Source organism: Python bivittatus, unplaced genomic scaffold (genome assembly GCF_059951505.1).
Source record: "Python bivittatus isolate LINGU-HERP-01145 unplaced genomic scaffold, Pbiv_v1 ctg000480_np1212, whole genome shotgun sequence".
NCBI lineage: Eukaryota > Metazoa > Chordata > Lepidosauria > Squamata > Pythonidae > Python > Python bivittatus.
Window position 1 is genome coordinate 82,095,336 of NW_028277075.1, and position 24,523 is coordinate 82,119,858.

The 24,523-nt window shown below is 40.1% G+C and overlaps 1 protein-coding gene across 3 annotated transcripts; it reads left to right on the forward strand.

Annotated features, from left to right (window-relative positions):
- Positions 1-83: 83 nt before the first annotated feature.
- On the forward strand, positions 84-23,726 carry TSN (translin). Of its 3 annotated transcripts, XM_088146426.1 has the most exons (10): positions 84-416; positions 4,481-4,562; positions 5,051-5,133; positions 12,698-12,808; positions 15,845-17,283; positions 19,962-20,055; positions 20,734-20,830; positions 21,275-21,390; positions 21,520-21,599; positions 22,104-23,726. In XM_088146426.1, the coding sequence occupies exons 5-10, from the start codon at positions 17,218-17,220 to the stop codon at positions 22,338-22,340; spliced, it is 690 nt and encodes a 229-aa protein (XP_088002552.1). In that variant the 5' UTR covers positions 84-416; positions 4,481-4,562; positions 5,051-5,133; positions 12,698-12,808; positions 15,845-17,217; the 3' UTR covers positions 22,341-23,726. The 3 variants fall into 3 exon arrangements, with proteins under 3 accessions (XP_088002552.1, XP_007433177.1, XP_007433178.1); XM_007433115.4 differs by lacking the exons at positions 84-416; positions 4,481-4,562; positions 5,051-5,133 and having other exon boundaries at positions 12,529-12,808; XM_007433116.4 differs by lacking the exons at positions 84-416; positions 4,481-4,562; positions 5,051-5,133; positions 12,698-12,808; positions 15,845-17,283 and adding an exon at positions 17,306-18,832.
- The last annotated feature ends 797 nt before the right edge of the window (positions 23,727-24,523 follow it).

Sequence of the window (24,523 nt, forward strand, 5' to 3'; positions counted from 1 at the left end):
TGCGCAATAGGCCAGGGTCCAAAAAAGCTCAGTGAGCATGCGCTTCATATTCCTGGCGCTTTTAATGACCATCATGCATGTGTTGCCCTGCCTTCGCCTAGTTTATGCTCTCCTCGGGCTATCAGACTTCAGATGCAAAAGTCCAGATGACCGTGAGATGGCAGCAGAGAGTTGCATTTTTCTTTAGGTCTTTCCCGCCCCCCCCAAGGGCCAGCTGGATTTTTTTTCCCACTGAGATATAGTAACCCCAAATTCCCGACGTCAAAGGTTCTTTGTTCTATGGAGGTCTATGGAAGGCTAAAAAAGAACGAGCGAACCCATCTATAGTGACGGAATCCGATCAGAACGATAAGGGAGGGGGGATTCTGAAGCGCGCCTGGAGAGATGATCTCAGCGCGTGGAGTGCGCATGCGTGGGTGAGTCGTGTGCCGTAATGGTGTATAGGCACAAAACGGACTGCTGCATACCTTTATTAGTATTCCTACTGGGGGGGTGATGACGGAAGGGGGCTTAGCGAATGGAGGTGCAGAGTGTGGTTGGAGGTTGGGGTTTTCCTTCCGGGGTTAAAAATTACGAAAAGGCACTAAAAGGGGCGGGGAGGGGGTTAGTCTGTACTTGAGATTGCCATATGTGCCTTTGTACAAACCGCCTAGTGATTTAAAATTTTAGTTATGGGCAAGGCTTGTTCGCATCGTCAGAGAACTGTGTTCAAACCCATTTTACTGGCACTGCCTTAAAAATGCTCGAGAAGGGAAAAGAGAGCAGTAGCATAGGACTCTATTCCTTTTTTTGCCCACCCATGAGTTCCATAATCACAAGGGTATCTTCAAATGCATGCTGCATGATATAGTTCTGCGATATTCGTGTAACTGTTGATTAAAATTAATTAAAAACGGAATAATATTGATTAATATTGATAAGTTCATCAGGCAAAAACTTTTGGGACATGAGATTTTATCACTAGATTTTATCAAAAGGAGCAAGAGCCCAGCATAGGACTGTCCTATCAAGAATGGAGAATGTGTGGCCTTCCAAAGGCTGTTGAACCCTACCTCCCATCAGAGAGCTGGTTTGGTGTACTGGTTCAAGTGCTGGCCTAGAAACCAGGAAACGGTGAGTTCTAGGCCTGCTTCAGGCATGAAAACTAGTTGGGTGACTTTGAGCCAGTCCCTCTCTCTCAGCCCAACCCACCTCACAGGGTGGTGGTTATGGGGAAAATAGGAGGCAAGAGTATTAGGTATGTTTGCCGCCTTGCATTGACCAAATATAAAGGCAGGATATAATAACAACAACAATGTAGTCAACATGGCTAGTAATGGTTCATGATGAGAACTGCAGTCTGGTAATACCTGGAAGTCTGTGTACTGCTCACCTGGCTATTACCTGGTAATATGGGTGCTTATGCAAAAGTATGTCCTACTGAGCTCAAGGGGGCTTCCTTCCAGTAGATATAGACTCTTGCTTAAGAAGAAATTATCTTGCAGGTGAGAGCTCACTTTGACAGATTGTTTTCAGAGAACAATTTTATATCAATTATATTTTCATTTGTTATTCCTGTTCTGAAATCTGATGGATTCAGAATGCCATTAAATTGGTCAGTTGTTAATGTTACATTTTAATAAACAGTTGCCATTCAAATGAAATTTTCAAGAAACTGATTATACTTTGTCCCCTTATGCTGTATTTATTCATTTCAGCTTCTAAAAGTGGAGAGGAAAGTCTTGTCTGTAGTCTACCAGACTGAAGTGGTGATGCAAAGAGTGCACCATAAAGCAAAAGCATCACCTTTTGTTTCCTCTTCCCTATTTTCCACTTTGTATAACAAATACTTAAATACAAAATGGAAGGATAATTAATCACTAATTTATATAGTGATTTATATAGTGATTATACTACTTCTTATAATGGTATAATAAGAAACCATTTTAAAATCCATCTCAAGCATTATAGGCCCTCCCATTTAAGAACTCAGGTTGCTGCTGCCTTCTCAAGGAATACAAAACACAGGTAGGGACTAAAGGATTGTTTTATTGCAAGTAGATTTCAGCCAATTAAGACAATTGATCAACTCTAAGGGACAGTGAAAAACTCTCAATGCATAAATTGATTCATACTGTTCTACCACACCACATATTGCATGTTTTTCTCTAAATCAAGTTTATGTTTTTCTTTCACACCCTTTGGAGGGCTGTTGAATCTCCATATTTTTCATATTAACCTTAGAGGTAGACAAAGCATTGTCCTTGAACTGAGAAGCCTCCTCCATTCTCATTTCAATTCCAGTTGCTACTTTGCTTGCTCCACTGGTGATTGGGTCTTCTTTTAATCCAAGGTGAGGCATACAGCTTGTTGGGACTCTTTTTACAAATCCAGGTTGTAGCATATAGATGGTTAATTAATGGTACTGATGGCAGTGATATACACCATTGTTTGTAACATTTTCATCAGAGAAAATAGGCCTTGATGTCTTTGTAATACGGTAGCCAGATTATTGTACCTCTTTCTGTGTAAGATTCTTTGTCAACTGTCCAAAGACCATCATTGCTTCAAAACATTAGTTCTTTTTAAAACTTAGGTTGCATTTTTGTCTCCTTTTTTTTTTCCTTTATCAATTCTCTAGTTGTCTCTTCCTACCCCTCAACTGCTGCTGTTTTCTTAATCCAACTTCCCCTCCAAACCAGTGATCTAGTGACCCACCTTTGAATTCAGGTTTTTATTGGTTCTTAGAAAAACTAATAAAAGTTGTCTCTTAATTCCACTCTGTGGGAACTGGTACCAACTCTGCATGTTCTGAGACATTTCCCGGTTAGAAAATCTATTAGTCTCTTACAGAGTCATCTATTGTTCTATCTGCATTTATAATAACTATTCCACTATAGTGGAATTTTTGTTAGAATGTGTGGTTTGTAATAAATAATTCATTGCCAGCCACCATATATTTTCTTCCCACTTACAATTTCTACAAATTCAAAAGAATCTGAACCATAAGCAAACCCAGCAATAAGCCTGCTGAAGTAGATAGGCATGTTAAGATTGTGAATGAAGTACTTTCCTATTTGGGAAAGAAAGTACAATAGATGAGGCTGTGGAAAGCTGGTGAAGGTTACAGTGCTAAACTTACTTAAGAATCAGTTTCATTGAGGCATTCAGTTATGTTGTTTGAAGACTGGCTGATGAAAAGACCACTGCCTGTATTTCTTGCATTCCCTCCAAAGGTACAGGTACTCCCTTTGAGAATCTTCCAATGTATGACCAAAGTTGGGCTGGCTGCATTTTTTAAAAATGCATAATCATTTTTAAAATAATTATGAGATTTAAAACCTGCCTTTCATTCAGGAGCTCAGGATGGCATTCATAGCACCCGTTCCTCCTATATTTACAAAAATAACTCTGTGAGGCAGAATGGGCTGCGAGACAAAATGACTGAACCAAAGACACCCAGGGAGCTTCTAGGCCGAGGTTGGCTAGAAACGCGTCCAGCACTCAGTTCCTACGCCACACTGGGTGTGCCAAGGAATACACATCCCTGAATGTGGCAAGGTAGCAATAACATTTAGATCCCATCGATTTCTGGATGTTTTGTAGTACATGCAAGATTGGCATTAAACTGCTTAAAACTGGTTGTGGGTGAAATAAATTCAGCATCACAGACTCAAGGGGGAATGATGGAATCGTCCTGGCATTTTTGTGTCAAAGTAAAGGAAGAGGCCTTTGAGAGCTGTGCATTCCTCATGTAGCTAGAGTTTCTTAAAGGAGACAAACAGCAGCAGTGTTCATTTTTCTGCTGGAGCGAGAGTGTGCCCCACCTTTTCCACATTGATGGGAGATGGTTGTATTGACCCTGGAACTACTAGAATACCTACTGGTAAGGGATCCTCTTTCCTCGTCTCTGTCACTAACAATACAGCTACTCTTCCCTATTGTTTTGTTCACAGAATGGTTTACCACAAAAATTGGTAAAGAGATAAAGAGGAGACTTTAACCACTGGGAAGTTGCGCTGTCCTGGAAATGGGGTATGCCTTGACTGATAATGTGGGAAACTTCTATACAATTTGCTTTTTGTATCCAAACTTCTTTTTTGTACATGGCCATGTATTTCCCTTCTTTTACATTTCTTTTCCCTGTGGATCCTAAAGGTGTAAATGTTGTCTGCGTTTCATAAAGAGAGTAATGTGTGGCTTTGTTTTTTCTCTACTCCTAAAACGTTTTATGGTTCTTTTTGTGAGCTGGCAACTCATCAGTTCTAAAATACTTTTCAAAAGTTGTTTGAAGGACAGTACAGTAAAGCTAAATAAAAACTTGCAGGAGGGGAAGATACCCTGACTTCTGTTTAGCCACTGCCTGAGAAAGGAGGGAGTGGGGGAGAAGAGGTATTATTAGGATTAATAATAGTCTCTAGGTTTCTGGGAATGATTTTACTAAGCTAAAGCAATCTTTAAAATTGTTGGCGAGGACACAAAACGTTTTGTTTTGTTTTAGAGGCAACTACTCTTCTGTCATTCTGAAAATGAAATAATCCAATAGCTGAACGAAGAGCAGAAGGTCTGATACACAAAAGCAGGTACAAAACCGAACAAGACCAAACAAAATGAACAAACTAGTTACAAAATGCTGTATGCTTTCCATTCAAGTATTCTGCAATTAACCAAGGTTTCAAGTTCAGTAACTGTCCATATATATCCATATAAGTAATCCTACAAACATTCCATCTAGGCTATACGCACATTTCAAATATTGATTTTTCCCCTTTCTTGCATTCTTGCATTCATCAGTTCGTCACGTGCAGCCTTTGCTATGTCTATTGAGGCATTTGCAGATGATCACTTTTCCAGAGCAAATAGGCACATCTCCTTCCCTTAGGCTGTAATGTTGGGCCTACCTCCTATAATAATAATTTATTATTTAGTTATTTATATATCAAATTTGTCACTGCCCATCTCATTAAGAAGCAACTCTGGGGGGTTTACAGAAAAGATAAATATTAATTAAAAATACAGTGTAACAGTTTTGTTTTTTTTTATCCGCACTCAATCGTGGCCAATTCTGCAGCGACTGCCTGGACAAGTCCCTGCAGTTTTCATGGCAAGGTGTTTCGGAAGTGGTTTGCCATTGCCTCCTTCCAAGAATTGATGGTAAGTAGAGAGTATTAGGCTCGGGAAGCGTCATCAGGGCACCAGCCACCCCCAGGATTGGTTAAAACTCTTCTTGCCCCATGCAATCTGGCAGAGCCAGGTCTTCAATTCTTTCTGGAAAGCCGGGAGGGTAGGGGCCTACCGCATCTCTGGGGGGAGAATATTCCAGAGAGGGGGGCAATGGCAGAGAAGGGTCTCCTCCTGGGCCCCTTTTATATTATATTATATTATATTATATTATATTATATTATATTATATTATATTATATTATATTATATTATATTATATTAATGTTTATATTATACTTTATACTGATAAATTTATATTGATAACTTGATAAATGGGAGGGCTGGAATTTGATGGTATGGAAAAAGAATTGCTGCAGTATGAGTAAGCTACCAGTTTTCTAATCAAGCACTCTACAATCTCTTTATCTTATTTGTGAGATCAGTATCCCTTCTGGAACTCAAGGAGGCACATATAAATTATGGTAATCCAATGGATTCTAAGTGGGCTTTCACTTCATAGGGTGCCAAAGTGGCATGAGAATCTGACCCACATAAACTTTGTTTGTCATGATAGGCACTCCTTGAATTTCACTGCTCAGAACAGCTGCCTCATCACTATTTTCTTCTTGGAAAATGAGGATGCACATTCTGTTGCTGAGGAAGGGGTAGACATGTCCCTCAAACATGGGGAATAAAACTTGAGAAAAGCTCCATAAAATCTCATGCAATTACAGGATTTGGATGGGACACCATCAGGAAATCCCTGGGTTGGACACAAGAGAGGAAAGTCAAAAAAGCATCCCAGAAGATCGCAACCACAAACTACTATTGCACTGTTGCTAAGGGAAATGCATACTGTATCTCTGAAGTCATCAGGAGTCAAGCTCCATATGAAGGAGAGTTTGTTGACTTTTGCTTTGTATTCCATAAGCTTACATGGTCTTAAAGCTACATTTATAGTTTTATTTATGTGTGGTTAGATTTAAAAGTTTCTCTCTCTGGGTGTGTATACTTTCCACCCTCAACTTTAAAAATGTTTTTTGTCTGCATATGTATATATCCATACACATACAATTATGTATGTATGAATACATCTGTGTGTATACAGTGCATTTGGAAAGTATTCAGACCCCTTCATTTTTTTCAATTTTGTTATGTTGCAGCCTGATACTACAATCGTTCAAATTCATTTTTTTTCCTCATTAATCTGCACTCAGTACCCCATAATGACAAAGTGAAAACAGAATTTTAGAAATGTTTGCAAATGTATGAAAAAGGAAAAACTGAAATATCACATTGGCATAAGTATTCAGACCCTTTGCAACAACACTTGAAATTTAGCTCAGGTGCTTCCCATTTCTCTTGATAGTTGCTGAGCTTTTCTACACCTTGACTGGAGTCCACCTGTGGTGAATTAAATTGATTGGACATGATTTGGAAAAGCACACACCTCTTTATAGAAGGCCTCATAGCTGACAATGCATACTGTATCAGAGCAAAAGCCATGAGGTCAAAGGAACTGACTGCAGAGCTCAGAGACAGGATTATTGCAAGGCACAGATCTGGGGAAAACTACAAAAAAAGTCTGCTGCAATGAAGGTTCCCAAGAGCACAGTGGTCTCCATAATTCTCAAATGGAAGAAGTTTGGCACAACCAGGATTCTTCCAAGAGCTGGTCGCCCGGGCAATCGGGGAAGAAGAGCCTTAGTAAGAGAGGTGACCAAGAACCCGATGGTCACTCTGACTGAGCTCCAGAGATCCTGTGTGGAGATGGGACAAAGTTCCAGAAGGACAACCATCACTGCAGCCCTCCACCGATCTGGGCTTTCTGGCAGAGTGGCTAGACAGAAGCCTCTCCTCAGTGCAAAACACATGAAAGCCCGCTTGGAGTTTGCAAAACACCTGAAGAACTCTCAGACTGTGAGGAACAAGATTCTCTGGTCTGATGAAACCAAGACTGAACTGTTTGGCCTCAATTCTAAACGTTATGTCTGGAGGAAGCCAGGCACCGCTCATCACCTGCCCAATACCATCCCAACAGTGAAGCGTGGTGGCAGCATCATGCTGTGGGAGTGTTTTTCAGCAGCAGGGACTGAGAGACTGGTCAGGGTTGAGGGAAAGCTGAATGGAGCAAAGTGCAGAGATATCCTCAATGAAAACCTGTTCCACAGTGCTCAGGACCTCAGACTGGGCTGAAGGTTCACCTTCCAACATGACAACGATCCTAAGCACACAGCCAAGACAACACAGGAATGGCTTAGGGACAACTCTGTGAATGTCCTAGAGTGGCCCAGCCAGAGCCCTGACTTGAACCCTATTGAACATCTCTGGAGAGACCTGGAAATGGCTGTCCACTGATGGTCCCCATCCAACCTGATTGAGCTTGAGAGGATTTGCAAAGAAGAATGGCAGAAAATCCCCCAATCCAGGTGTGCAAAGCTTGTTGCATCATGCCAAAAAAGACTCAAGGCTGTAATTACTGCCAAAGGTGCTTCAACAAAGTACTGAGTAAAGGGTCTGAATACTTAAGTACATATGATATTTCAGTTTTTTCTTTTTAATAAATTTACAGACATTTCTAAAATTCTGTTTTCACTTTGTCATTATAGGGTACTGATTGTAGACTAATGAGGAAAAAAAATGAATTTGAACAATTGTAGTATCGGGCTGCAACATAACAAAATTGAAAAAAGTGAAGGGGGTCTGAATACTTTCCAAATGCACTGTATATGCAAGTTTGTGAATGTATCACCTGCATGCACCTTACGTGATGAGGCACCTATTTCTGTTTGACAGTAAGAGTCTGATCCTACAGTTTAGAATTGGAATTAAGCATCATTATACTGTCTGTGCTGAGTCTCAGTGCAAAAGAGAGTGGTTTGATTGATAGAGAAGTTTTGCAGAGTTCCTCCAAGCAGTCTGATGAATGAAGAACATTCAAGATTGGACTTTATGACCTTGTAAGATGGCAATCTGTATTGTTTGACTTCCTTTAAAATTAGATAATGGGAATTGGTTGTTTGGAGAAGAGAATTCTAGATTTACTGCTTCTAAATCCTGCCTTAATAGTACCATTACTCTAACATAAGGTACTGAACATGACCTCTCTGGTAGTTAATACAAAATTAATTTAGCACTGGTAATAGGCCCATGTTCCACACTGCACCTGAAGGCAGCAGGCTAGCTAAGAAGTTACAGACCGAGACCCAGGGCACGCATATAGCTCTATTCTCCAACACTTCTTCACTGCTTCCTGATGAAATCTCACCCATCTCCCTTTATCTAATGGTAGGGGTGGTCTGGAACTTTTGGCACAAGTAGCTTATCAAGTTAGAGATGTTTCTTTTTCTCTAGGGACAGTATTTGCCTAAACTGTTTTCATAGTATTTCTTTATCTCTTGAGTGGCATCTACTTTGACTTTCCAAAGTTTAGCTAAAAGCTGATCTTGTTTTTTCTTTCCTAGCCTAAGGGCATTTTCATACAGCCACCAGTTTCACACCCCTGCCCCTAAATACGCAAAAACATTTTCAAATTTCCTCACTCACTCCCCCTGATGCAACCAGTGCTCCCTCCAGCTGACCAACAGCAGGGCACAAAAACCAGCAGCCAGTTGGCATTCCAACTCCTCCTCTTCTTCCTTGCAAGAGGAGGAAAACTGGTCACAATGAGAGGGAGCTACAAAACTCTTCGATGTGAAGCATCTCGTGTCACCATGATACCTTTTCATTATGGCAGCTTCTAGTTGCCAGGTGCAAACACCTGATTATTGCATTAGGCAATGCAGAAGTGTGTTTCAGTTTGCATTAATGACTAGGGCTTGATTCCACAACAGATAACAGGTGTATGGCTATAATTCATTCCAGTTTCCAGGACTAAGCAGTAACTTGGCAGTTCTTGCTCATTCCAAATTCCTTAGAGGAATTGAAGAGAGGCTCAGAATCTTTGGGGACAGAGAAAAGCTTTGCTGGCATATCGTTCTCTTATTGAATCTAACTATTCCCTTACAACAGATTTTTTTTTTTTCTCTCATCTGGATACAGCATTGTACTTAAAAATGGGCAAAGAAAGGTTTTCTTTTTTTTCCTCAGCTAGCTAAGATTTCTAGGTTAATAGTGGGGCAATGTTCTCACACCTTCAATTGCTTTGGAGAAGTAAATGTTTAGGAAAGCTCTGGGGGGAGGGGTTTACCACTGCCTATGACATCATATAAGGAGAAGATGCAAAGTTTTCTCTTCTGGGTTTGCAATAGGGGAGCTGTACAGAAACCCTGTCTTGTCCCAAAATTAAAAGATTACATAGCTTGGTCCAAATACAACATTTTCTGAAGGTCTTCATTTTATCCTGAAGTTGGATGAACCCTATGGCTGAAAAATATAACCACTGTGAGTGATGCTGTGTGGCAAAGTATATACATTTAATTAATCTGTGTCTTTGAAGATTTTTGTAGCCCAACCATCCACGTAATTTATTTGCTTATGTTAACCAATCCCTTTTCCAGCCTGCTGGAATTTCACATTGACCTCATATATACTATATATATTGCTATTACGATCACTTGACCAGAATCCAAAATTCAACAAAGGATGGAACAAAATAAAACAGTTTGTGACTAAGTCATTGATATGATCAAGGTTGTTTGGTTTCCCGACAATGGAATGGAATTTTCACTGTTCACAGAAACGGAATCATACTGGTCTGATAATAACCACTCTACATAAAACAAATCAGAATTGCCTGGGTACTTTGTCAAATGGGGAGTGATAATCTTGCATCATAAAAAATACAATATAGTCAGGCATGGACTCCCATCTAGCTCACTGGCTTCTTGTTCCATCCTTTTCCTTAGGTTCCACCCCATTTTCCCAGACCTGCCTCCCATTCCCCAGGACCAGGACCCATCTACTTACAATAGATCAAAAGGCAAAAGGTCTTACTGACTGTATTCACACAAAACAAACAAGTCACAATTGGCTAGTTTGTTGTTTGAACTTAGTCCTTCTGGTTTATATACTAAGGTTTACAGTTTAGTGGATTGCATGAACCTAGAATCTAGACAAGTATGGCTGATTCAATAATGTGATTAACAACAATGAACTCAGCAATTATCTCCTGTCAGCAGCTAACTAGACTTAAAAATTTTCCCCACCTTGAGGCAAGTATTTAAATAGTAAGTAAGTGGAAGCTGTTTTAAAAGCTGCATATGAGATATTTGGGGGGGGGGGATACTGATGGGAAGATAAGAACTAATACTTCTCTCACCAATCTGTTTCTTCCCTCAAAAAAACTCCCCTTGTTGCATCAGAAATAGCCTCAAGTGACTCCTTTGGAAACTATTTTGAAGCCTTGCCAATGAATAGGAATGTGACTAGAGTGGCTGGATTTACACATTATTCACAGCTTTCGTTTTTTAACCATGATTAACTGTATAAACCATAATTGATAGGGTTCACAAAACATGCTAAAGCCAAGACCAAACAATCTAGGTATAGCTTGACATAATCTCTGAACCCAACATGTGGCCTTGACAAGCTCGTTATTAAGTGTGATTTTCCTGCTTCTTTGGGGTGTGCCCCTCATATAGTGTTCTGTGGCCTCTAACATGTTTACTTACTTGAACCCTTGGGCCCAAAGACATTCCCTATCACTATTTTTCGATAATGTCCACAGTTTTAATAGTTTGAAACTTCCTTATATCATACCAAGGCATGTTTGCTTGTTTGCCTGATTGAATTGGTAAAATTTTATTTCCTGCCCTACATCACTGTGCCAAGAAAATATCACATATGGAGTGTCTGTCTAAGGTACTTTTACAGGTTACAGTTCACAAGACAGTAGTAAAGTTGAAAGATCCCTTCCCTTCCCTTCCCTTCCCTTCCCTTCCCCTTCCCTTCCCTTCCTGCAAAATAGTAATAACAACAGGGGGGGGGAATAATTGATTTATTCAATTTCTGTGCGCCATATACTGTACCTGTTAAGAACACCAAAGCCTTCATAAGAGGCCTGGCAACCTTATTCTAAATATATTTCTTCTTTCATCATTCTCCCAGTCTTAACAACTGTGTTACTTATACTAATTTTAAAAATGCTTTTTTGGAAAGAAGTAAATCCTATGAAGCCTTACGAATGAACTTTCTGTCAGTTAGGGCTTTCTACACCTTTTAATTCAATGAGCAGAATCTTCAACATGCACTCTCCCTGTCAGAAGCTGAAGAACAAATAATGACACTACATGCCCATCCATTTGCTATGGAAACTATGTTTGGTTAAGTATCAGGTGTCTGGATTTTGCTCATGTGCCTAGCCAGCAAGATCTATGTATTTATAACCTAGGCAGCCCTAAAAGCTAAAACAGCAAAACAATTTCTCTCCAAGCCTTGAAGTTTATTTCAAAACTGGGCTTGAGCAATGATAATATATTAATTATTGTTGGTTTTACAGTGCCAGAAGAATGCAGAGCCCTTTCAGGCAAAGATAAATATATGCTTAGTAAGATTAATATTCTAAATTAGACACAACATAATGAAGAGTGATAAAGCAAAGCAAGAAGATGACCAATGTCAGTGCTTGAGCAATCCAGTTCTATATCAGCATCTTGGCACTGTAAAAATGTGGGATAATGGATGCTTGAGAATACATCAGGGCTTGGGAACCTATGGCCTTTATTTTTTTTAATTTAAAAGTTTTATTTAAAATAGTATTCCCATATTAAACCAACGCTGGGCAGCTTACAACCAATAAAACAATACATACAATCATAAAACAAAAAACAATAAAACTAAAGAATAAAAAAAACCTGGTGCCACAATGCACTTCCCTGATGCAACCTACATTCTCATCTCACTCTGACTTCGCCCTATCCCAGCGCTTGTGGGAAGAGCCAGCTCTTGAGTGCTCTTCAGAAAGATAAAAGGATGGGGGCCTATTGGATCTCGGGGGGGAGGGTGTTCCATAGGGCAGGGGCTGCAACGGAAAAGACATACTTCCAAGGACACACAAGATGCCAATGTTTAAGGGAAGGGACCTGGAGCATAGATGTAGCTAGGAAAGACCCTTAAATTAGGATGCTGATGAAAGTGAAATGCTCGAATTAGCAGCTTTCTGTGATATTATATACCTTTTCTGTCGCTGTCTCTGCCCTGGGGACCAGTATTGTCCCAGAAATCCAAATGGCCCTGATCCTGTTGGACCTTCCAACAGGGAAGGGAAGGGATCTTTCAACTTTACTACTGTCTTGTGAACTGTAACCTGTAAAAGTACCTTAGACAGACACTCCATATGTGATATTTTCTTGGCACAGTGATGTAGGGCAGGAAATAAAATTTTACCAATTCAATCAGGCAAACAAACAAACATGCCTTGGTATGATTTTAAAAAACTTTTAAAAACTTGGATGCCTCCACAGGCATTTGGGCCAGGAGGTTAAGTAAGCCCCATTGTCTAATTGTATTGTTTTAGTGATTTGAAGGGGAATGTTTTTTTTATTCCAGGCATATGTTATACATACTGTTTTTGCATATTAATTTTATTTTGGATTTAATTTCTGTACACTGCCCAGAGCCACCTTTGTGAAATGTATGGCTGTTCAAAGGCTGGATTCAGAAATCTTTCAGAACTGACAGGCTTCATTCATACCCAAAGGGGTCTAGAGGCAGTGGGGGAAGAACAGGTAAGTGATAATTTTCACCATTTTCTCTTTTCCCTATAGCCCCTTACAATGCTGCCCCAGAGGCAGAACACTCTGAAACAGCATGATAGATGGGGTCTGGGGGCTGCAGAGGGAAAGAACAATAGACAGAAAAATTATTTTCTTCCTTTTTTCTCCAGCAAGCATCTTGTGAGCGCAGTTCAATTCATTGATAAGTTTTGATTAATCCATTATCAGAAGCTTGGCAGAATCCCTAAACATGGAGTTTCTTTGTTCATCATTAACTGTTTTCATAAAGGACCAGTGGCATTCCTGTGCCTAAAATCTAGACTGCAATTGCAGTTATAAACTACATTTCTCATCATAGAATGTATTATTTCACTAAGGCAAAGGTTTTGATGGTAAAGATTTGCTTGTGCAAAATGTACTGCAAATGAAAAACAAATGTACTGTCTATGATGTAAAATAAATGAAATATTGGTGCAAGATGAAATCTTGCTTAAGCAAATGAAATTTGCTGCCCCCTGGTGTATCAAAAAGTTAAAGAACGGGGACTAGTTTTCCCTCCTAAAGACCTGCACACTTTGTGTTTAGATTTGGACATTTTATAACTGTGCACATAGGAAAAAAGTGTTTTAAAGCAGGGGTGAGCCCCGTGTGCTCCAGTCCACCAATGTCCTGCCTGGGCTTCTATGCAGTTCTCTGAATTCCTGCAACAACAATTGGGCACCCATTTCCAGCTGTATCCCTGATCTGCCACTCAAGTTCTGTACAATCAAAGAAACTATCTCTGATCTGCTGGAGTCCTTTGTGCAATTTTCAGGTGAAGTGTGTGTAACTTAAATCAACACAAATTTTGTGACACTAAACATTTTTTAAGGATACAGTGGTATCCGATGGAAATACGGTTTCAGTTATGACTTTAAATCCCAAAGAGAAAGCATTAAAGTATTACTTCCCTTAGGGTTTCTGATTGTGTCTTTTTCTTCCTGTTTGGCAACATAGCTTTTGAACAGCTTTCACTTTCTTACCTAGTCAATGTTGTGGGTAGAGGGGTTAATTTTATCCCTAAACAAGCTAATCCTTTCCATTATTATGTCACGTGAACAGGTTTGAGCATTAACCCTCTCGGCTTCTGATGCTGAAATGGAAAGTCCTGTAGCAGCAGCACCTAAAAAACAGGGATTTACAAATAAAAAGCTGCTGGCCTTTGGCTGTAATGAAGCACTATTTTTTTAAAAAATATTTGGTATTTATATAAATATGTGGCATAACAGCATTTGGAATACAGTTCATTTGTGATCTTGGTCCCTCAGTAATTATTGTGGAGCTGGAAAAGGTGCAGAAAAGGGCAAACAAAATAAGAACAGCTCCCATATAAAGAAAAATTACAGCTCTTGTGGCTTTTTACTTTAGAAAAGAGGCAGGTAGGAAGGGATGCAACAGAGGTATGTCATTTTCAAGGGGGACTAGACAAATTCATGGAGCACTATCAGGCTATCTATAACTACTAGTTTTAATGCCTTAAATTAACTCCAGCTACAGAGACACTATGATGGGAGACTAAAGCCGCTAATTCTTCTTTCAGTTTCTTATAAAGTGTATAGTAAGTACAGCAAGTGTCTGAAGTGTATCCTTTGGGGAGAGATTAATTAGGTCAAAAGCATGGGAGGCTTATTTTACTTCTCCCCAAAAGGATTTAAGAGCTACTATTGAAATAGGATTCCTTCTGTGTAAAAGGATCAAATCCAGAATCTTCTATATATATCTAGCAGGACTGAATATGTAATAAATTGTAATAATTTGTGAATAATAAATAATTTAATTATCAAAATTTTAGTGGATTTAGTAATGATTCTCAGGTTAAACTCAGAGGGAAACTGAATTCTGAAATCCTTTATTTTAATTTATATCCAAGTTAAGATGTATGCCCAACTTTTAAAATGTGGTAAGTTAAACTCCTTTCCTTAATAAGTGATTATAATTTGTATACTGAATAATGAAGAATAGAAGTGAATAGGAAATGACTGAATAATTTTAACCTTCTTATAAATAATATGACAGGATAAAAATTGAAAGATTTTAAATACATAAGTCATTTAGGAAATAAAGTAACCTTAAATTATTTTACCACAAATATGTGTATGTAACAATGCAAATACTTTTAGACAAAGCCTTGAGATCCTTCAGAAGCAGGGGTAAATTAAAATAATTGAGAAATCCAGGAATGGTTAAGAAAAAGAAATAAGATTAGGAGTAAAAGGGATTTTAAAAGTTATGTCAATAAAGATGAATCAACTGCATACAATCTCTCAATGTTTTTTAACACTTACATAGTTTCTTATAGTATGAGGGAGGGTTTTTAAAATAAAATTAACTAGAAAAAAAAAAGCTGGGAGGTGTCCTTGATTTCCAACATGATATATCTTTTAAAAGAAAAACAATGATGCCATTAATATTTATTCAAGATATAAAATTAAGAGGATATCCATTTTCCTCAGTGAACATAGCCCCCTTAAGTCACATTTATAGCTGGACTATTATGAAATAAAGCTATTATATGTTAAATTTTTAATATTGTCCAATCCCTCATGGCCTCCTACAAGCCCACCAAATTTTGTCTGTCAACATGGCTGTTGAAATCTGAATATCTACATTTATCGAAAAGCAGGGATAGGCAACTCACTGCTTTCTAGATCTTTGGTGACTCTTCTAACCTTTGATCTTGGACCAAGCTAAATAAAACAAATATGCAGCATAATGTTAGTAATAGAAAATTTTAGTTTATTAGACCTAATAGTCTAGATTATTTTATTTGTAGACTCTATTTTTTATTTTGTTTTACTTGTTTTATTACTTTAATTTATTGCATTTATTTTAGGCTATCTTGTTTTATCACCTACATTATATTGCCATACTATAGTTTTTATAGTTTTAATATTAATAGTATGTACAATTTTACAATAGTATGTACAATTTTACTTAGTGTTACTTTTATAATTTTGTATTAGTAGTCCATATAATTTTGTTACTAATCTGTTATTCTTTATCTTACAGTCTTACTTCTGGAATGGAATTTTATATATAACCGAAGTAAAGATTGATGATGGCAGTTTTGAACTTCAACTCTCCTCAGCCCTAGCCCAAAGTCAGTAGATTGTGGAAATTGCAAAACAAACCCCCAAAGATTAAGGGCCACTTTCTTCCCAACCTTTCTTCACTCTTAATCATGACCAAGAATCAAAACTCAAGAAAAGACTCTCATTAGTGACTAATTTTTAATGGCTAATATTACTAAGATCAACTCAAGAACCCTCTCGACAGTGTTCCAAAGTACACAACTTGATCCAAAATTGGGAGGGGAAAGCACGGAACCTGGGAATAATGTAGCAGCATCTTGGAGGTTCAGCAAAGTTCGATCGGGGATGATGGGCTTCCTGGGAGCTCTAGCGCTGCTGCCCTTTCAGCAACTGCAACTGGAGCCGGGAAAAAAACAAAACAAAAAAACCCGGAGGACCACGAGATGCAGCTAAAGGTATGCTGCAATCTAGCGCTCCTGCGTATTTTTGCCACTCAGATATGGTGGCCCGCTCATCCTCATGTTGCTGCCAGTGCAGGTGCTTCTCTCCCACGGACCGGAGGGAGTGGGAGTGGGAGTGGAAACCCACTAGATCGGCCGCCTCGCTTTGGCGCATTTCTCCCAACTAGCGCTCTCAGCCTAAGCTGACCCTGAAGCGAGACGCTCGCGTCTCTGCCCGCCTGCCGAGGAAGCCGCTCCGCACCCCGGACTCCGTTTCTGTTGCATCCACGCGCGGATGCCCACGAGCCTCTCGCGCTCCCGGCGCAGCAGAGCAGGCCGCGCCGAAAGCGAGAAAGGTCCCCGCTCTGAGGCCCCGCCGGCCGAGCCAATCTCGCGGAGCCTACCCAGCGCGTCTTGCCTCAGCCCAGCCTGCGAAGCGGGAGCCCGCCCGCCGCGCAGGAAACCGCGCTACGGAGCCCGACGAGAGCCCCTCGCAGCCGAAGAAACTTCCCGGGCCTGCTGCTCTGGGGCCCTTCCTCTCGGTTAGAGCCAGAACTGAGGAGCGGAAGCGAGTGACGATGCTCGGGCTGGGGCTCGCCCTCCTTGGAGAAGCGTTTGGGGAGGGCTGCCTTGTGCTTTGCCCGGGCAGCGCGGAAGGCTTCTGCCTGGAGACGGGCGCGGGCAAAGCAGCCGGTCGGTGGGAAAAGCGAGCCAGGCCTGCTAAGTCCTCAGCAGCCGCGGTCTGGTCCCGCGCGCCGCAGTCTTTTTGGGGAGGCAGCCAGCTGGGCAGGCTCATGCGACGGCGGCCGAGAAGGACCCTTTCCTGCGACGGGAGCGCGTGGTAGCCCGTCCACTGAACACCCCCCGCCCCCGTCCCAGACGGCGCGAGTCTTCGTCCAGGCGCCCGAACATGTCCGTCAGCGAGATGTTCATCGCCTTGCAGGGGGTTCTCACCGCCGACCAGGATATCCGCGAGGTAAGAGCAGGTGGGAGGGGGCTTGGGGCGCCCCCTCCCCGGGATCGGGACTGCAACTCCCAGGATTCCCGGCCGGTGGCTGTGAATTTTGGGAATTGCAGTCCTTACCCGTCGGGAGAGCACGAGGGGGGAGGGGGCGGCTGTAAGGCGGGTAATGCTGGTTGCAAACAAAAAGGGAGGCTTTTGTTGCCCTTCCTGCACGCACACATTGTATGGGTTCAAGGAGCTCACTCCTTAGCGAATAATCATGGTCTAAACCAGTGTTTCTTAAAATGTAGTCCGAGGACCCCTGGAGTCCACGAAATCAAAATAATTTTCCAAATATCGAAGATATTTGCAACAATTAAAAAAAGGTCACTCTTCTCATTTTTGTATTATTTGTTAAAACAAAAATGCAAGGTTTTTCCATGAAAATATTTTTTTATGTTAATATCTAATGGGCTTAATTTTGTTATTTTTACATGATTCAATGAATAAATATTCTATGAATGCATCAGTTTTAATTTTTAATGTGGTAAATATTGATAAATATAACCCATACAAACAAACAAGCTCTTTTAGCCCACGAATCCCCAGTCTTATGTTTGTGAAGGGCAGTATACAGGTAGTCCTCAACTTGTGACCACAATTGGGACCAGAATTTCCATGACTAAGCAATGCAGTTTTAAAGCGAGATGTCACATGATCACATCACTTATTGACCGCAATCCTGGCAGTCCTGGTTGCTGCTGTTAACTGATAACCCATCCCAATCCAAGCCATTCCAGGCTTGGTCCCTCCCAGCCCTGGGCCTCAGTAAGGTAAGAGACTATCTTCAACTCCCCGCACCCGCCTATCTTCCCCCCATCTCTGCCCTTCTGGCTGCCCTGCACCCTGCCTTGCAGGGCAGCAAGCAGCCCCAGAACTGTGCGACTCTGGGGCTGCTTGCCATCCACTGGGAAGCCACAGCTGCCCCAGCCTAGTCCCAGCTGCAGTCACCCTTGCCACCCTACACTCCAAGACCTCTGCCGCCCTTCACTCCGCCAACCCAGCTGACCTTTGCCATCTTCTTGCTCCCACTGCTGATGAGGGCTGGCTCCTGCTCCAGGCAGGGTTGGGCTTTGGCTGCATAAAAAAGGTCAAAAGCAGCCCCTGAGCTGCAGTGTGCCAAAATGCCCCTTTGCACTGCATTTTTGGGTGGGGCTGGGCTGGGCTTTTGCTTCGTGCTGTGAAAAAAAGCCAAAAGCAGCCCCTGAGCTGCAGTGCGCCAATACGCTACTTTGTGCTGCACTCCTGGCCTGGGCTTTTGCTTCATACTGTGGGGAGAAAAAAAAGCCAAAAGCCCAGTTTGACCCAGGAGTACAGTGCAAAGGGGCATTTTGGCACACCGCACTCCAGGAGCTTTTTGCAAAGGGGCTTTTTGGCACGCCATGGCTTTGGGGCTGCTTTTGGCTTTTTTTCTTTTTCTGTTTGTTCTGTTTTGTTTTTTACAGCCAAAGCCCAGCCCAGCCTGGCTCATCAGCCAAGCCAGGCATACCTTGTCAGCACGGGAAGCAAGAAGATGGCGAAGGTCAGCTGGGGCGATAGAGCACAGGGGAGCAAAAGGGCATAGATGGGGGGGAGATAGGTGAGTGAGGGGAGTTGAAGCGCCCCTGCAGTCCTAAGTGTAGGCAGGCTGCCAAGCGCCCAAATTTTGATCACATGTCCACGTAACTTCAGTCACTGAACAAATTGTCATAAGTCAAGGCTACCTATATACAGGCATCTTAAACCTAGCAAATAGGAAAAGTAAAGAAACATCAACAACAAAGCTAGAAAGTAATATTGGTTGATGCAGTCGATACAAAGTCAGATAAATTGTATCGTATTACAGCTAGTCCACACTTACCGACTGCCTCATTTAGCAGCTGTTCAAAGTAACAACAGTGTAAAAAAATAGCCTTGCAACTAATCCTCACATTTACGACTGTCGCAATGTCCTTCAGCCATGTAATCATTGTTCAGGTGTTTTGCAGTCAGCATGCATGTACGATCATCGCAGCATCACGTGATTGCCATTTGTGTGCTTTAACTAGCTTAAATAGAGTTAAATAGAGAAGGCAGAAGTAAAATTGTAAGTCGCAGTCACGTGATGTTTCGCTTAACAACCAAATGGGAAGTGAGGTTGTAAGCCTGTCACAGTCTTGTGATTTTCTGCTTAGGGACCGCGGCGCTTAGTAACAGAGTTGCCACTCCCAATTGTGGTCACTAAGCAAGGACTATCTGTGCTAGTGATGAAGGGAATTGGATCCTCAAAATGCACAGGCCCTCTAAATATTTGTAAAATCCTCTTCCTGTTGGAACAAGAAAATCAAATAGTTTCTTAATAGCTTATGAAAGCAGGGGGGGCGGGGAGGCTTAGTTGCCTAGGTTCCCATCTAGATATGCAGAACGATACTTCCATCTTTCTCCCAGCCCAGAATCTTTGTGATTATTCACAAAAGCCGCAAAATGTAACCCATTATACATGTACTGCTCTTTAAAGTAATACCTGTCTGGAAATCCCAAATCCAAGAGTTTATGTTGTATTTTCAAAGTGATTTGATTGCTTTCAGTGAGCCAGGTTTTGGCCACAACATAGAAAGACAAAATTACAACAGACTTGTGTGAAAGTGTTGTTTTTTAACAATCATGCTCAGAGACTTTATGATCAAATACAGGAGATTAGGAAAGTTGTTCAAGCTCTGGAGCAAACAGCCCGGGAAATTCTGACAGTGCTTCAAGGAGTCCACCAGGGTTCTGGATTCCAGGACAGTAAGTCCAGCTTTGTTTGTTGTATTCAGTATATCACACTATTGGGGAAAGAGTGGAAAATATATTGAGGATGCTACAAAAGTAGCTGCCACCAAGTAAGGTGGGGAATGTATTTTCTTAGTTAAAGTGGCCTTGCATTTGTGAATCAGAAATGTGGGGACCTATGTAACAGTAAAGTATAATCCAGTTTAGGTATTTAGCCAGTTAGTAGTTACTTTTTTAGCAGATAGTTAAATACCTGATACATGTATTTGGCAGAAAATCTTTTCAAGATGTGCAAAAGTTTGTTTAGAATTAATGTAACAATGTACATACAAACAAAGCACAGATGCCTTAAAACCTTTTTCCTCAGAAATCCTACTCAACCACTTTGGTGCTGTCAGCATCTGCCTGCTGTGGCCCTTAGCCATCAAAAAGAGAAAGAGAAAAAAATAGGCTGCTGGCTACAAAAGTTTTTTTTTTATCCCAGCTTAAGAAATAATGGGTTGGATCAAAATTAGCCATCATTAATTTGTTCCATTTATTTTAGTATGGCTAAAACTTTATTTAGTCTGGACTTATTTCTTGTAATTCTTAATTTGTTTTGTTTTGTTTTTTGCAGCTCATGAGTTTATGCCTGAAGCCATGTAATTAAAAAAAAGGTGTTTTTTTTAACTTGCTGTTTTCTTTTAATTTCAGTACCAAATAAATGTCAGAAGGCTCGGGAACACTTTGGTACTGTTAAAACACATTTGACTTCTCTAAAAACGAAGTTTCCTGCAGATCAATATTACAGGTTAGTGAACTCTCCCTTCCCTCTTAATTTGATACAGGGTAGATTGGAAAGGGAAAATAAGTGATCTGCTAAAAGATAGAATTATTGTTAGAAGCAGCTAAGTCTAAGCAGTTACTTGCTGTATTAACCCTGACAGTTTGTATATTAAATAGTTAATGTTTTTGTTGTGCAAGAAGAACTGTTTGGGAAAAATGGGGTTTTGGGGGGCTTTATACTATATGAAACAAGAATAATTTGGAGATCTGGGGCCAGTCGCTACTACATACTCTAACTTGTTGCATCACAAAGTGCGTTGACCTTCTTGAATAGAAGGGCAAGATACACATACATTTTCTTATTGATATGTTCAGTTATAGAACCATTTAAACTTTGTAAGCATGACCCTGATATCTTTAAAAATGCTCATAAAATGCCTATATTTCAATCAGGTGTTTTTCCATACAGATTTCATGAACATTGGAGATTTGTGCTCCAACGATTGGTGTTCTTAGCAGCATTTGTTATCTACCTGGAAACAGAAACCTTGGTGACACGGGAAGCTGTTACTGAAATTCTTGGAAGTAAGTTAATAAGAAGACTTAGAGGAAGGCTTAACATGGTGTTTCTAACATAGCATTAGAAATCCCTGTTTGTTAGTTGAAAAATAGTTTGTATAATTTTTATTGAATTCATATTCCTTTCCTTTTCAGTTGAAGCTGATAGAGAAAAAGGCTTTCATCTGGACATTGAGGATTATCTTTCTGGAGTATTGACTCTTGCAAGTGAGCTGGTATGTAGCGTACTGAATAGCTTTACAGCTAGATTGCTCACCTAATTGAATTGAAGTAAATAGCAAATTAATGCATGGATAAAGGTAGTTCAGTCTCTTCTGACCAGGTATTCTCTAGTTGGATGAGGTGATCTCAAATGTTGGCTAAAAATTCTGGGAAGCGTAGAATCTCATTTTAGTTGGAGGACAGCAAGTTAAGAAGGTACAGCTAGATATCATTTTTATTTATTTACTTGTTGGCTGATTGACTGAAGTTGCTTGTTTTAGATAAAACAGGATTTTAGATAAAAGGCTTTCAAGATTGGGGACTCATCTAAGGCAGCATCTTGCAACCTAGGTACATTCCAAATATCTGGATTTCAGGTTCACACTTTCTGAAAATCTCAGGGTTGTGAAGAGACTGCATATTTCTATCTTACTAATATACGGGTATCACAGTGTAACTCTAGTGAGGCGTAACAGGTTTTCACTTCAACGTAGGTCCCATTCTGTTTTATTTAATAGGCTAGGCTAGCAGTGAACAGTGTAACAGCTGGGGACTACTCTCGGCCACTCCGCATCTCTGTTTTCATCAATGAGTTGGATTCGGGATTCCGCCTTCTCAATTTGAAAAATGACTCCCTGAGGAAACGCTACGATGGCCTCAAGTATGATGTCAAGAAGATAGAAGAGGTGGTTTATGATTTGTCAATCAGAGGACTCAACAAAGCGGCAACTGGAGGTGCTGGTGAGGAGAAATAGAAAAGGCCTCACTGAACTGTATCCATGATTACCTCAGTAATGTGGCCAATGAAAGAAGCTCTAACTGAGCTCTCTAGCAGTAACATAGAACCACAAGCTGCAAACTATGTTTTTCCCCAACTGAACACTTAGTATGTCTGACTGAAAACCTTCAAAACTGTTCTGTGAATGCCCATCTAGTGGATTCTGTTTGCAGAAGTTACCATGATATAAACTGTATTTGTGAATTATGACCATTGTTGTCTAATCTAATAGTCCTGCAGTCCCAAACATAGAAATCGGTTGCTACTATATCCTAGTGCCATGCTGAGCTGAATCTTTCTGGATCTCCCCATAATTCACATTTAGTGCAATGAATGCTCATTTAAAAAGGAGTACTTGACTCCAACATGTGTAAATATGTTTATCATTAAAATGAGATCAGAATGCCTCATTTTCTGTTCATGTTAGTAAGTCAGACTGACTCTAAGATTTCAGATTTAACATAATTGGTTTGATAAGTAAACATGTTAGGAATTTATTTCTAAAGAATTATTATTATATAGTACAGAGATGTCTGTATTCTGAAGCAAGCTGATTCTTAGACTTTGGAAAGAACAGTGAACTCTTTTTAATGCATATATATATGCATCTTCGTAGTTATATCCAGTTTTGAAAAAGCAAATTTGAGAACATGAACATGTGTATGTGGTTTAGTAGAGGGCAAAGGGAGATATCCAATTAACTTGCTTGGAATCTGCACTTGAGTTAGGCAGCTAGCAGGCCATTGCATTCTAAGCGGTGCATTCAATGCTTCTTTGTTTTGTGTTGCGTCTTTTAAAATAAGATTCTAAGTAGATCTTCAGTAAACAGACACATATTTAATCCAAATAAGAGAGATAAATTGTTATCCAAATCCTAATTATGCTTATCTGAATGCAGATAAGCATTTTCATTCAACTCATTTCCAACAGGCAGACATAAGATCACAGCCTTAGAATAGTAAGATGCAGATGTTAAGTAAGCTGGCCTTATACCTCCACTTATTCTGCTTCCGCTTCTATGTTAATATTTGATCCCCATCTTCACTCTCATTCAGGCATAAACTACATGCTGTTTCTGAAATGTATGATGACATGTTTCCATCTGACCATTTTTCACCATGTTTTATCTCATCATTTTTTCGCCATTGTCTGAAAGTGGGGTTTTTTTGTTTTTGTTTTTTGTTTTGAGAAAGATTATCTCCAAAGAATAAGAAAATCTTTGTATTTTATGATAACTGCTATAAGTAGTCCTCGTTTATAAAGCTTTTCCTTGTTCTGGTTGCAGTTTTTGAAATGTTCACTGGGAAGCAAACACCTGCTTTGTTAAAGTTGGTAAATAAAAATAGACATTTTTTAAACATGGCACATGCTTGTAAATCTGTGACTTATACCTCATCCAAGATAATGCCCATAAACATTCAAGGTGTCGATAATTTGTGTAATTAGAATGGAATTAGGAATTTGCTAATAATACTAAAGTCAGGATTCTGTGTGTCATCCAATCACCCCTTCAATAGCTGTTTAAAATAATCTGAACTTTTACCTGTCATATGGCTGTGATTTGTAGTGAAGTATCTTTTTAATTTTGGTGAAGCCATTGCTGCATTTGTAAGTTGTTTGCCACAGATGAGGCACAATGGAATAGAACAACTTAGATCACCTGTCCATGTAAAACCCATTGATAAATAGCTTTCATTGTAAAGACAGAGGTTTTTTTTTTTTTGAGTCTGTTGATGTACCAGTGCAGGAAAATGCCTGAGAAGATTTAAATTCATTATCATTATCATCATTAGACTTATTGGTATTGCCCATTCCAGAATCCTCCTCTTCTCTCTCACAACCTCCTCTTCAAAAATCACCATGTTGGACCCTCAGACATGACTGAATAAGCATGTACTATTTTTTTTTTTTTAAATAATGGGATAAATTAACTACACGAAAACCACAGGGAAAAGATGCAGGAGGGAGAGACTGACATCACAGACTAAGTTGGACTAGTCCATTAATTTATTGAAAAATGCACTTCTCCTTCCCCTTCCTGCAATATAGCATTCACCTGTTATCAACTGTCTCCCCTATCTCATGTCAAAAATTAAAAATGGATTCAACCAAATAAACACAGTCCTACAGCGCATTACCAGAGAGCTCAGAAAGAGTTGT